General features: G+C 41.4%; 1 protein-coding gene across 4 annotated transcripts in view; it reads left to right on the plus strand.

Annotated features, from left to right (window-relative positions):
* Positions 1 to 15593, plus strand: part of LOC106581426 (cGMP-dependent 3',5'-cyclic phosphodiesterase) — a 294095-nt gene that overhangs the window by 89063 nt on the left and 189439 nt on the right. The window contains exons 1-3 of one of the 4 annotated variants that reach the window (XM_045704012.1): positions 2654 to 2885; positions 3341 to 3407; positions 5767 to 5825. In XM_045704012.1, coding sequence (XP_045559968.1) covers positions 5769 to 5825 — 57 coding nt within the window. In that variant the 5' untranslated portion in view covers positions 2654 to 2885; positions 3341 to 3407; positions 5767 to 5768. Of the gene's footprint in view, positions 1 to 2653; positions 2886 to 3340; positions 3408 to 5766; positions 5826 to 15593 lie in introns of those variants that run through there. The other 3 variants (XM_045704013.1, XM_045704011.1, XM_045704010.1) reach the window with 3 other exon arrangements.

The raw sequence follows: 15593 nt of genomic DNA on the forward strand, positions 1-15593 counted from the left end.
GTCAGTGTTGTAATGTGTAGTTCTGGTCAGTGTTGTAGTGTGTAGTTCTGGTCAGTGTTGTAGTGTATAGTTCTGGTCAGTGTTGTAGTGTGTAGTTCTGGTCAGTGTTGTAGTGTATAGTTCTGGTCAGTGCTGTAGTGTGTGTAGTTCTGGTCAGTGTTGTAGTGTGTAGTTCTGGTCAGTGTTGTAGTGTATAGTTCTGGTCAGTGTTGTAGTGTGTAGATCTGGTCAGTGTTGTAGTGTGTAGTTCTGGTCAGTGTTGTAGTGTGTAGTTCTGGTCAGTGTTGTAGTGTGTAGTTCTGGTCAGTGTTGTAGTGTGTAGTTCTGGTTAGTGTTGTAGTGTGTAGTTCTGGTCAGTGTTGTAGTGTGTAGTTCTGGTCAGTGCTGTAGTGTGTAGTTCTGGTCAGTGCTGTAGTGTATAGTTCTGGTCAGTGTTGTAGTGTGTAGTTCTGGTCAGTGTTGTAGTGTGTAGTTCTGGTCAGTGTTGTAGTGTATAGTTCTGGTCAGTCTTGTAGTGTATAGTTCTGGTCAGTGTTGTAGTTCTGGTCAGTGTTGTAGTGTATAGTTCTGGTCAGTGCTGTAGTGTGTGTAGTTCTGGTCAGTGTTGTAGTGTGTAGTTCTGGTCAGTGTTGTAGTGTGTAGTTCTGGTCAGTCTTGTAGTGTATAGTTCTGGTCAGTGTTGTAGTGTGTAGTTCTGGTCAGTGTTGTAGTGTATAGTGCTGGTCAGTGTTGTAGTGTGTAGTTCTGGTCAGTGTTGTAGTGTGTAGTTCTGGTCAGTGTTGTAGTGTGTAGTTCTGGTCAGTGTTGTAGTGTATAGTTCTGGTCAGTGTTGTAGTGTGTAGTTCTGGTCAGTGTTGTAGTGTGTAGTTCTGGTCAGTGTTGTAGTGTATAGTTCTGGTCAGTGTTGTAGTGTGTAGTTCTGGTCAGTGTTGTAGTGTATAGTTCTGGTCAGTGTTGTAGTGTGTAGTTCTGGTCAGTGTTGTAGTGTATAGTTCTGGTCAGTGTTGTAGTGTATAGTTCTGGTCAGTGTTGTAGTGTGTATAGTTCTGGTCAGTGTTGTAGTGTGTGTAGTTCTGGTCAGTGTTGTAGTGTGTAGTTCTGGTCAGTGTTGTAGTGTGTAGTTCTGGTCAGTGTTGTAGTGTGTAGTTCTGGTCAGTGTTGTAGTGTGTAGTTCTGGTCAGTGTTGTAGTGTATAGTTCTGGTCAGTGTTGTAGTGTGTAGTTCTGGTCAGTGTTGTAGTGTGTAGTTCTGGTCAGTGTTGTAGTGTGTAGTTCTGGTCAGTGTTGTAGTGTATAGTTCTGGTCAGTGTTGTAGTGTATAGTTCTGGTCAGTGCTGTAGTGTGTGTAGTTCTGGTCAGTGTTGTAGTGTGTAGTTCTGGTCAGTGTTGTAGTGTATAGTTCTGGTCAGTGTTGTAGTGTGTAGATCTGGTCAGTGTTGTAGTGTGTAGTTCTGGTCAGTGTTGTAGTGTGTAGTTCTGGTCAGTGTTGTAGTGTGTAGTTCTGGTCAGTGTTGTAGTGTGTAGTTCTGGTCAGTGTTGTAGTGTATAGTTCTGGTCAGTGTTGTAGTGTGTAGTTCTGGTTAGTGTTGTAGTGTGTAGTTCTGGTCAGTGTTGTAGTGTGTAGTTCTGGTCAGTGCTGTAGTGTGTAGTTCTGGTCAGTGCTGTAGTGTATAGTTCTGGTCAGTGTTGTAGTGTGTAGTTCTGGTCAGTGTTGTAGTGTGTAGTTCTGGTCAGTGTTGTAGTGTATAGTTCTGGTCAGTCTTGTAGTGTATAGTTCTGGTCAGTGTTGTAGTTCTGGTCAGTGTTGTAGTGTATAGTTCTGGTCAGTGCTGTAGTGTGTGTAGTTCTGGTCAGTGTTGTAGTGTGTAGTTCTGGTCAGTGTTGTAGTGTGTAGTTCTGGTCAGTGTTGTAGTGTATAGTTCTGGTCAGTCTTGTAGTGTATAGTTCTGGTCAGTGTTGTAGTGTGTAGTTCTGGTCAGTGTTGTAGTGTATAGTGCTGGTCAGTGTTGTAGTGTGTAGTTCTGGTCAGTGTTGTAGTGTGTATAGTTCTGGTCAGTGTTGTAGTGTGTAGTTCTGGTCAGTGTTGTAGTGTAAAGTTCTGGTCAGTGTTGTAGTGTGTAGTTCTGGTCAGTGTTGTAGTGTGTGTAGTTCTGGTCAGTGTTGTAGTGTGTAGTTCTGGTCAGTGTTGTAGTGTGTAGTTCTGGTCAGTGTTGTAGTGTGTAGTTCTGGTCAGTGTTGTAGTGTGTATAGTTCTGGTCAGTGTTGTAGTGTGTAGTCTCTCTCTGGTCTCATTCAAAGCTCAGTGACCCATAAGAGTTTATAGCCCGGTTCTACTGCTACACTTTGTACTAAAAACATAGATATGGAACTCTCTTATCTACCAGCAATAGCGTGCTGGGTTTTCCTGTGTGTTTTGTGTGTGTGTGCGTGTGCGTGTGCGTGTGCGTGTGCGTGTGCGTGTGTGTGTGTGTGTGTGTGTGTGTGTGTGTGTGTGTGTGTGTGTGTGTGTGTGTGTGTGTGTGTGTGATCCCGCTGAGTGAGAATAATGGGAGGAAGAACTGGTTTGTCGATCAGGAGGAGAGGCAGGCTCTAGGACCCAGATGAACTAGGCTGAACACTGAGAGAGAGAGAGGGAGGGAGAAAGAGAGTGGGAGAGAGAAAGAGAAAAGAACAGGGATTGAGACGAGAGGAAGAGAGCGCAGGAGAGCGGGAGAGGAGAGTGTGTGTTCTGTCTTAAGCACTGCTGACTGCTCTGGTTTGCTTGACAGTGTGTGTGTGTGTGTATGTGTGTGTGTATGTGTGTGTGTGTGTGTTTGAGTCCTGCGCTCAGCATACGGCAGGTGGAGATGACATGACTGCGCTTGAGAGGAAGAGAGGGAGGGACCTGTAAGGATTTCACACACACACACACACGCACGCGCACACGCACGCACACACACACACAGACACACAGACGCACACACACACAGACACACAAACGCACACACACAAAGAGAAACACACACACTTCCTCTTATTACAGACATTCCACTGACTCACTCACTCAATCAATCAATCACTCACTCACTCACTCACTCACTCACTCAATCAATCAATCAATCACTCAGACATTTCAATCAAATTCCTACACTCACACTCGTCAACAGATAGGTAAAGACAGGGATTATCATTGTGTGTGTGTGTGTGTGTGTGTGTGTGTGTGTGTGTGTGTGTGTGTGTGTGTGTGTGTGTGTGTGTGTGTGTGTGTGTGTGTGTGTGTGTGTGTGTAGGTATGTGTGTGTGGCACTGGGCAGACATAGTTGTGGTCTTGCAGCAGGTGCTGATGATTGTGCTCTTTACAGACGCGGTCAACAAGTATTCCTGAGGCCAGACGAGACCGCAGCTCTAACCCTGACTGACCGACTACAGGTAAGATATACACTGTTTCTGTCTCTCTCTCTCTCTCTCTCGCTCTCTCTTTTTTCAGTCTTTCTCTCTCTCTCGCGCTCTTTTCTCTCTCTCTCTGTCTCTCTCTCTCATTCTCTGTTTATCTTTCACTCTCTCCCTCTTTTCTCTGTCTCTCTCTCTCTCCCTCTTCTCTCTCTCTCCCACTCTCTCTTTCTCTCTCCCCCTCCCCCTGTCTCACCCTCTTTTCTCTTTCTCTTTCTCTCTCTCTCTGTATCTCTACACAATGTGGAAATGAGATGTGTGTGTTGCCATTAGACAAGGAGAGACACAACATGAATAAGAGATGGAACATAAAAGAGAGAGTGGGTGACAGGATATATACACTGGATATGTCTTGTGCTCTTGGCACACTACCCTTTACTTTGTGTGTGTGTGTGTGTGTGTGTGTGTGTGTGTGTGTGTGTGTGTGTGTGTGTGTGTGTGTGTGTGTGTGTGTGTGTGTGTGTGTGTGTGTGTGTGTGTGTGTGTGTGTTAGTGTGCCTTTGATTTGGGCTGTATCCAGATTTCCATACCTTCATACCGTGCCTGTGCCATCCTGCGATATATATACGGTCTTACCGGTGGTGCACACAAGGGGTGATATAAAAGCCAGAAAAACGTCACTTACCAGAATGCTAACAAGTGCTAAGGAACTAAGTTGCGCTGCAGCAGTGACTCACCTATAGAAGAAACCATTTTGTTCTTTGTAAACAAACACACGTGACTGGCTCAAACAGCTGTTTTGGGAAACTAGTACCGGTAAGCTTAATAATGAAAAATAATGAACGCGCTCTGCTTTATCTATTACCTAGTTGAGGTATTTTATGTAATTTTTTTATATATTTATAAGTACAAATATTCAAATGTAAAAATAAAAAGCGGTATTGACTGTATTGGAATATCATACTGAGGATATTAGGTGTGGGTGGGTGTGTGTGGGTGTGTGTGGGTGGGGGTGGGTGTGTGTGGTGGGTGGGTGGGTGGGTGGGTGGTTGGTGGTGTGTGGGGGGGTGTGGGTGGGTGGGTGGTTGGTGGTGTGTGGGTGGGTGTGTGTGTGGGTGGGTGTGTGGGTGAGTGTGTGGGTGGGTGGGTGGTGGTGTGTGGGTGTGGGTGTGTGTGTGGGGGTGTGTGTGAGTGGGTGTGTGTGTGTGGGTGGGTGGGTGGGTGGGTGAGTGTGTGTGTGGGTGTGTGTGTGTGGGGGTGTGTGTGTGGGTGTGTGTGGGTGGGTGGGTGTGTGGGTGTGTGGGTGTGTGTGTGTGGGTGGGTGGGTGGGTGGGTGGGTGGGTGAGTGTGTGTGTGGGTGTGTGTGTGTGGGTGTGTGTGTGTGGGTGTGTGTGGGTGGGTGGGTGTGTGGGTGTGTGGCTCTGGGATGTGGCGGAGGGATTTAATGTCATTTGGCAGCGAGTTGAAAATATGTTTGATAGACTGCCAGTTTGGACATGTTGTCCACTGACCCCCCGCACACACACAGAACATACAGTACATGAATACAGTATATGAATATGAATATGTCAGTAAGTGGAAAGCCAAAAGTCTAACCAGCTACTGGGGAGAGGATCTTTATTTGACATGTTAGTCATTTAGCAGACACTCTTATCCGCAGTGACTTACAGAAGCAACCAGGGTTAAGTACCTTGCTCAAAGGCACATGACAGATATTTCACCTTTCTCTCTCCCTCTCACCACCACCATTACAATCACCTTCACCACCATCATCATCACTTCCACCTTCATCACCTTCATCATCATCAATGGAACTCTGTTCTGTTGAAACAATCAGCCTCAATATCTTTGAGATATGTGTTCTGGAGAGCCCATCTGTCAGTGGTGTGTGTGTGTGTGTGTGTGTGTGTGTGTGTGTGTGTGTGTGTGTGTGTGTGTGTGTGTGTGTGTGTGTGTGTGTGTGTGTGTGTGTGTGTGTGTGTGTGTGTGTGTGACCCAATGAGGCAGCAAAATACAGCAGGTTAATCCCCTGTCAGCTCCAGCAGAGCAGATGTGTGGATTAATGTCCTAGAGAAAGAGAATAAGAGAGAGAGAGCAAAGCCACATCTGGTTATGTCACTTCTATATTAAAAGTAAAAGGTGTGTGTTTGTGTGCACTCTCTGTGTGTTAGCATGTTTGTTGGTATTAATGGGCCGAGGCAGTGCATGTGACAGGCGTGTTTCGCGGGCGATCGTGGCGTTGTTTTCATCTCCGTACCGGCTCGTCCCTCTTCACCCTCCTCATTCTCAACCGTCTGTCGTTCCCTGCACCATCTCGCTTTTCTTGTCGTTTAACATCACACTGTTCCTGTCGTTTGACAGAGCGTGTTTCCATCACGCGTTTCTTGTTGTTTAACAGTGATGATGCGTGCGGTTTGCCGGGCGGAGGGCAGCGCTAGGCAGCGGCTGAGGGAGGAGGTAGGTACACACACACACACACACACACACACACACACAAACACACACACAAACACACACATGATAAAAGTCTAAACCTTACTGATCTTGTTTACACACAATCTCTTTCACTATCTCTCTCTTTCGCCTCATTTCTATATAAATATCTGCTTCTTCTTCTCTTTCTCCTTATTTCTATATAAATATCTGCTTCTTCTTCTTTCTCCTTATTTCTATTTAAATATCGGCTTCTTCTTCTCTCTCTTTCTCCTTATGTTTCTCTTCATTTCAGTCTTTCTGAAGGTATCTGGTTTGATCGGTTTCATGTGTCAGTAACTTCTGTTAAAGGACATTTAGAGTATTCAGTCTTTAGCATTTCAGACAGTTCTCTTTGCCAGGAGCTCTGTAGATAAGATACCTGACGTGAAATCTCTCTGTATGAGAGTGGACGTTTGTGTGACATCTCTGTATGAGTGTGGACGTTTGTGTGACATCTCTGTATGAGTGTTGACGTTGGTGTGACATCTCTGTATGAGAGTGGACGTTTGTGTGACATCTCTGAATGAGTGTGGACGTTTGTGTGACATCTCTGTATGAGTGTGGACGTTTGTGTGACATCTCTGAATGAGTGTGGACGTTTGTGTGACATCTCTGAATGAGTGTGGACGTTTGTGTGACATCTCTGAATGAGTGTGGACGTTTGTGTGACATCTCTGAATGAGTGTGGACGTTGGTGTGACATCTCTGAATGAGTGTGGACGTTTGTGTGACATCTCTGAATGAGTGTGGACGTTGGTGTGACATCTCTGAATGAGTGTTGACGTTGGTGTGACATCTCTGAATGAGTGTGGACGTTGGTGTGACATCTCTGAATGAGTGTGGACGTTGGTGTGACATCTCTGAATGAGTGTGGACGTTGGTGTGACATCTCTGAATGAGTGTGGACGTTTGTGTGACATCTCTGAATGAGTGTGGATGTTGGTGTGACATCTCTGAATGAGTGTGGCTGTTTTGTAAGATCTCATTCACACATAGTTGATTGACAGGATCTACGGCACTGGGTTGTTTGCTGAAGGAAACATCCGCCACCTCAAGCTTCTTTATCAGTTGGTACTGAAAGATGTTTAATTCAAAGGGCTGTACATTTTTCTCATTCTGAGGGGGTTTATTTCCCTTCAATTTTAACCGTTTCAGACTACAGCACACCAACACCAACACCAACACACACACCAACACACACACCCACACACACACACACACACACACACACACACACACACACACACACACACACACACACACACACACCAACACTGAGACACACACACACTACGGCACACCAACACTGAGACACAGACACACACACACACACGCACCAACACTGAGACACACACACACACACTACGGCACACCAACACTGAGACACACACACACACACACACACATTATGGCACATCAACACACACACTACGGCACACCAACACTGAGACACACACACATACACACACACACACACACACACAACGGCACACCAAAACTGAGACACACACACACACACACACACACACACACACACACACACACACACACACACACACACACACACACACACACACAACACACACACACACACACACACACACACACACACACACCAACACTGAGACACACACACACACACACAACGGCACACCAAAACTGAGACACAGACACATACACACACACACACACACACACACACACACACACACACACACACACACACACACACACACACACTACGGCACACCAACACTGAAACACACACGCATTCACACACACACCACACGGCACACCAACACTGAGACACACACATACACACTTTTGCTCTGGTCAGTGTGTGTGTGTAGCTTGGGAATATGTGAGTGTGTGTTTGTGTGTGTGTGAGGGTTATCCCCCTCATCACTATTATAGATTACTTCTGAGCCTCAGTGTGGCCCAGATGGGCTACAATAAACCCCTCTAACCTGTGTGTGTCTCTGTGTGTGTCTCTGTGCGTGTCTTTCTGTGTGTGTCTCTGTGTGTGTCTCTGTGTGTGCGTGTCTCTGTGTGCGTGTCTGTGTGTGTGTGTCTCTGTGTGTGTGTGTCTCTGTGTGTGTGTGTGTGTGTGTCTCTCTCTCTCTCTCTCTCTGTGTGTGTGTGTGTGTGTGTGTGTGTGTGTGTGTGTGTGTGTGTGTGTGTGTGTGTGTGTGTGTGTGTGTGTGTGTGTGTGTGTGTGTGTGTGTGTGTGTGTGTGTGTGTGTGTGTGTGTGTGTGTCTGTGCAGCACATTGTGGCCCAGATACATTAGCCGTAATATTATGATGCAGAAGGCAGGAATCCTGCTGGGAGAGGAAGGGACAGTGGGGGAGAGGGATGTGGGGGGCAGAGACAGCAGGGGGCAGATGAACATAGAGGCAAAGCGAGAGAGAAAGTGAGAGAGATATTGGGACACAGGGAAAGCAAGAGAGAACCCCTTGTATCACTCTCCCTCCTCTTTTCCACCTCCTCTCTCCCCCTCTTTCCCTCCCCTTCTCCCCTTCTCTCTCCCCTCTTCCACAGTTATACTACTACATGGTTATCTACACTTACACTACAACATGGTTATCTACACTTACACTACAGCATGGTTATCTACAGTTACACTACAACATGGTTATCTACACTTACACTAAAGCATGGTTATCTACAGTTACAGAACAGTACACAACATGGTTATCTACAGTTACACTACAACATGGTTATCTACAGTTACAGTACAGTACACAACATGGTTATCTACAGTTACACTACAACATGGTTATCTACAGTTACAGTACAGTACACAACATGGTTATCTACAGTTACACTACAACATGGTTATCTACAGTTATACTACTACATGGTCATCTACACTTACACTACAGCATGGTTATCTACAGTTACACTACAACATGGTTATCTACACTTACACTAAAGCATGGTTATCTACAGTTACAGAACGGTACACAACATGGTTATCTACAGTTACACTACAACATCGGTATCTACAGTTACAGTACAGTACACAACATGGTTATCTACAGTTACACTACAACATGGTTATCTACAGTTACAGTACAGTACACAACATGGTTATCTACAGTTATACTACAACATGGTTATCTACAGTTACACTACAACATGGTTATCTACAGTTACACTACAACATGGTTATCTACAGTTACATTACAACATGGTTATCTACAGTTACACTACAACATGGTTATCTACAGTTACACTACAACATGGTTATCTACAGTTACACTACAACATGGTTATCTACAGTTACAGTACAGTACACAACATGGTTATCTACAGTTACATTACAACATGGTTATTTACAGTTACACTACAACATGGTTATCTACAGTTACAGTACAGTACACAACATGGTTATCTACAGTTACACTACAACATGGTTATCTACAGTTACAGTACAGTACACAACATGGTTATCTACAGTTATACTACAACATGGTTATCTACAGTTACACTACAACATGGTTATCTACAGTTACACTACAACATGGTTATCTACAGTTACATTACAACATGGTGATCTACAGTTACACTACAACATGGTTATCTACAGTTACACTACAACATGGTTATCTACAGTTACACTACAACATGGTTATCTACAGTTACAGTACAGTACACAACATGGTTATCTACAGTTACATTACAACATGGTTATTTACAGTTACACTACAACATGGTTATCTACAGTTACAGTACAGTACACAACATGGTTATCTACAGTTACACTACAACATGGTTATCTACAGTTACATTACACCATGGTTATCTACAGTTACATTACAACATGGTTATCTACAGTTACATTACAACATGGTTATCTACAGTTACACTACAACATGGTTATCTACAGTTACACTACAACATGGTTATCTACAGTTACACTACAACATGGTTATCTACAGTTATACTACAACATGGTTATCTACAGTTACACTACAACATGGTTATCTACAGTTATACTACAACATGGTTGTTTACAGTTACACTACAACATGGTTATCTACAGTTACATTACAACATGGTTATCTACAGTTAAACTACAACATGGTTATCTACAGTTACACTACAATATGGTTATCTACAGTTACACTACAACATGGTTATCTACAGTTAAACTACAGTAAACAACATGGTTATTTACAGTTACACTACAGCATGGTTATCTACAGTTACACTACAACATGGTTATCTACAGTTACACTACAACATGGTTATTTACAGTTACACTACAACATGGTTATCTACAGTTAAACTACAGTAAACACCATGGTTATCTACAGTTACACTACAACATGGTTATCTACAGTTACACTACAACATGGTTATTTACAGTTACATTACAACATGGTTATCTACAGTTACACTACAACATGGTTATCTACAGTTACACTACAACATGGTTATCTACAGTTACATTTCAACATGGTTATCTACAGTTACATTAAAACATGGTTATCTACAGTTACACTACAACATGGTTATCTACAGTTACACTACAACATGGTTATCTACAGTTACATTACAACATGGTTATCTACAGTTACATTACTACATGGTTATCTACAGTTACACTACAACATGGTTATCTACAGTTACAGTACAGTACACAACATGGTTATCTACAGTTACATTACAACATGGTTATTTACAGTTACACTACAACATGGTTATCTACAGTTACAGTACAGTAAACAACATGGTTATCTACAGTTACACTACAACATGGTTATCTACAGTTACAGTACAGTACACAACATGGTTATCTACAGTTATACTACAACATGGTTATCTACGGTTAAACTACAGTAAACAACAAGGTTATCTACAGTTACACTACAACATGGTTATCTACAGTTACACTACAACATGGTTATCTACAGTTACATTACAACATGGTTATCTAGAGTTACATTACAACATGGTTATCTACAGTTACAGTACAACATGGTTATCTACAGTTATACTACAACATGGTTATTTACAGTTACATTACAACATGGTTATTTACAGTTACATTACAACATGGTTATCTACAGTTACATTACAACATGGATATTTACAGTTACATTACAACATGGTTATCTACAGTTATACTACAACATGGTTATTTACAGTTACATTACAACATGGTTATTTAGAGTTACATTACAATGGTTATTTACAGTTACATTACACCATGGTTATCTACAGTTACATTACAACATGGTTATCTACAGTTAAACTACAGTAAACACCATGGTTAGCTACAGTTACATTACAACATGGTTATTTACAGTTACATTACACCATGGTTATCTACAGTTACATTACAACATGGTTATCTACAGTTAAACTACAGTAAACACCATGGTTATCTACAGTTCCATTACACCATGGTTATCTACAGTTACTCTACAACATGGTTATCTACAGTTAAACTACAGTAAACACCATGGTTATCTACAGTTACATTACAACATGGTTATCTACAGTTACATTACACCATGGTTATCTACAGTTACACTACAACATGGTTATCTACAGTTACATTACAACATGGTTATCTACAGTTACATTACAACATGGTTATCTACAGTTACACTACAACATGGTTATCTACAGTTACACTACAACATGGTTATCTACAGTTACACTACACCATGGTTATCTACAGTTATACTACAACATGGTTATCTACAGTTACACTACAACATGGTTATCTACAGTTACACTACAACATGGTTATCTACAGTTACATTACAAAATGGTTATCTACAGTTAAACTACAACATGGTTATCTACAGTTACACTACAACATGGTTATCTACAGTTACATTACAACATGGTTATCTACAGTTACACTACAACATGGTTATTTACAGTTACACCACAACATGGTTATTTACAGTTACACTACAACATGGTTATCTACAGTTACACTACAACATGGTTATTTACAGTTACATTACAACATGGTTATTTACAGTTACATTACAATATGGTTATCTACAGTTACACTACAACAAGGTTATCTACAGTTACACTACAACATGGTTATCTACAGTTACACTACAACATGGTTATCTACAGTTACACTACAACATGGTTGTTTACAGTTACACTACAACTTGGTTATCTACAGTTACATTACAACATGGTTATCTACAGTTAAACTACAGTAAACACCATGGTTATCTACAGTTACACTACAACATGGTTATCTACAGTTACACTACAACATGGTTATTTACAGTTACATTACAACATGGTTATCTACAGTTACACTACAACATGGTTATCTACAGTTACACTACAACATGGTTATCTACAGTTACATTACAACATGGTTATCTACAGTTACACTACAACATGGTTATCTACAGTTACACTACAAAATGGTTATCTACAGTTACATTACAAGATGGTTATTTACAGTTACACTACAACATGGTTATCTACAGTTACATTACAACATGGTTATCTACAGTTACACTACAACATGGTTATCTACAGTTACACTACAACATGGTTATCTACAGTTACACTACAACATGGTTACATACAGTTATACAACTACATGGTCATCTACAGTTACACTACAACATGGTTACCTACAGTTACACTACAACATGGTTATCTACAGTTACATTACAACATGGTTATCTACAGTTACACTACAACATGGTTATCTACAGTTACATTACTACATGGTTATCTACAGTTACACTACAACATGGTTATCTACAGTTACACTACAGCATGGTTATCTACAGTTACATTACAACATGGTTATCTACAGTTATACTACAACATGGTTATCTACAGTTACACTACAACATGGTTATCTACAGTTACACTAAAACATGGTTATCTACAGTTACATTACAACATGGTTATCTACAGTTACACTACAACATGGTTATCTACAGTTACACTACAACATGGTTATCTACAGTTACACTACACCATGGTTTTCTACAGTTATACTACAACATGGTTATCTACAGTTACACTACAACATGGTTATCTACAGTTACACTACAACATGGTTATCTACAGTTACACTACAACATGGTTATCTACAGTTACATTACAAAATGGTTATCTACAGTTAAACTACAACATGGTTATCTACAGTTACACTAAAACATGGTTATCTACAGTTACATTACAACATGGTTATCTACAGTTACACTACAACATGGTTATCTACAGTTACACTACAACATGGTTATCAACAGTTACACTACACCATGGTTATCTACAGTTATACTACAACATGGTTATCTACAGTTACACTACAACATGGTTATCTACAGTTACACTACAACATGGTTATCTACAGTTACACTACAACATGGTTATCTACAGTTACACTACAAAATGGTTATCTACAGTTAAACTACAACATGGTTATCTACAGTTACACTACAACATGGTTATCTACAGTTACATTACAACATGGTTATCTACAGTTACACTACAACATGGTTATTTACAGTTACACCACAACATGGTTATTTACAGTTACACTACAACATGGTTATCTACAGTTACACTACAACATGGTTATTTACAGTTACATTACAACATGGTTATTTACAGTTACACTACAACAAGGTTATCTACAGTTACACTACAACATGGTTATCTACAGTTACACTACAACATGGTTATCTACAGTTACACTACAACATGGTTGTTTACAGTTACACTACAACTTGGTTATCTACAGTTACATTACAACATGGTTATCTACAGTTAAACTACAGTAAACACCATGGTTATCTACAGTTACACTACAACATGGTTATCTACAGTTACACTACAACATGGTTATTTACAGTTACATTACAACATGGTTATCTACAGTTACACTACAACATGGTTATCTACAGTTACACTACAACATGGTTATCTACAGTTACATTACAACATGGTTATCTACAGTTACATTACAACATGGTTATCTACAGTTACACTACAACATGGTTATCTACAGTTACATTACAACATGGTTATCTACAGTTACACTACAAAATGGTTATCTACAGTTACATTACAAGATGGTTATTTACAGTTACACTACAACATGGTTATCTACAGTTACATTACAACATGGTTATCTACAGTTACACTACAACATGGTTATCTACAGTTACACTACAACATGGTTATCTACAGTTACACTACAACATGGTTACATACAGTTATACAACTACATGGTCATCTACAGTTACACTACAACATGGTTACCTACAGTTACACTACAACATGGTTATCTACAGTTACATTACAACATGGTTATCTACAGTTACACTACAACATGGTTATCTACAGTTACATTACTACATGGTTATCTACAGTTACACTACAACATGGTTATCTACAGTTACACTACAGCATGGTTATCTACAGTTACATTACAACATGGTTATCTACAGTTATACTACAACATGGTTATCTACAGTTACACTACAACATGGTTATCTACAGTTACACTAAAACATGGTTATCTACAGTTACATTACTACATGGTTATCTACAGTTACACTACAACGTGGTTATCTACAGTTACACTACAGCATGGTTATCTACGACTACAGTAGACAACATTGTTATCGACAGTTACGATGCGGTATTCAACATGGTTATCTACACTTACACTACAACATGGTTACCTACAGGTATACAACTACATGGTTATCTACAGTTACACTACAACATGGTTATTTACAGTTACACTACAGCATGGTTATCTACAGTTAAACTACAGTGGACGACATTGTTATCTACAGTTACACTACAACATAGCAATTCCAACTCCATCAGATAATTCCTGGGCTTCAATTACCTCTTTTGCCATTTGGCCTGGACCCTTTGCTGCCGACACGGAGCCCTGCCGATCTATAACGACTGGTCTACCGACGTAACCGTCTGAGAGGGTTTCTGTCCTGAAGCAAGCACCAGTTAGCCTGGAGCTAGCCTCGACGGTTTCAATAGGCTCTCCCGTTGCGACGTCCCCCTGAGGCCCATCTGCTAGCCTGCTGCTAGCCCCGGCCTGCTAGCTGTCTGAATCGCCGTGCTTCCAGCTCGCCTTGCTACTCACTGGACCCTATGATCACTCGGCTACACATGCCTCTCTCTAATGTCAATATGCCTTGTCTATTTCTGTTTTGGTAAGTCATTTTTGTCTTATTTCGCTATAGAGCCTCCAGCCCTGCTCAATATGCCTTAGCTAGCCCTTATGTTCCACCCCCCACACATGCGGTGACCGCACCAGGCTTAAATGGTGCCTCTAGAGACAAAACCTTTCTCATCATCACTCAATGCCTAGGTTTACCTCCACTGTATTCACATCCTACCATACCCTTGTCTGTACATTATGCTTTGAATCTCTTCTTCGCGCTCAGAAACCTGCTCCTTTTACTCTCTGCTCCGAACGCACTCGACGACCAGTTCTTTTAGCCTTTAGCCGTACCCTTATCCTACTCCTCCTCTGTTCCTCTGGTGATGAAGAGATTAACCTAGGCCCTGCAGCCCCCAGCATCACTCCCATTCCCCTGGCGCTCTCATTTGTTGACTTCTGTAACCGTAAAAGCCTTGGTTTCATGCATGTTAACATTAGAATCCTCCTCCCTAACTTTGTTTTATTCGCTGCTTTAGCACACTCCGCCAACCCGGATGTCCTAGCCGTGTCTGAATCCTGGCTTAGGAAGGCCACCAAAAA

Source organism: Salmo salar, chromosome ssa20 (genome assembly GCF_905237065.1).
Source record: "Salmo salar chromosome ssa20, Ssal_v3.1, whole genome shotgun sequence".
Classification (NCBI taxonomy): Eukaryota; Metazoa; Chordata; class Actinopteri; order Salmoniformes; family Salmonidae; genus Salmo; species Salmo salar.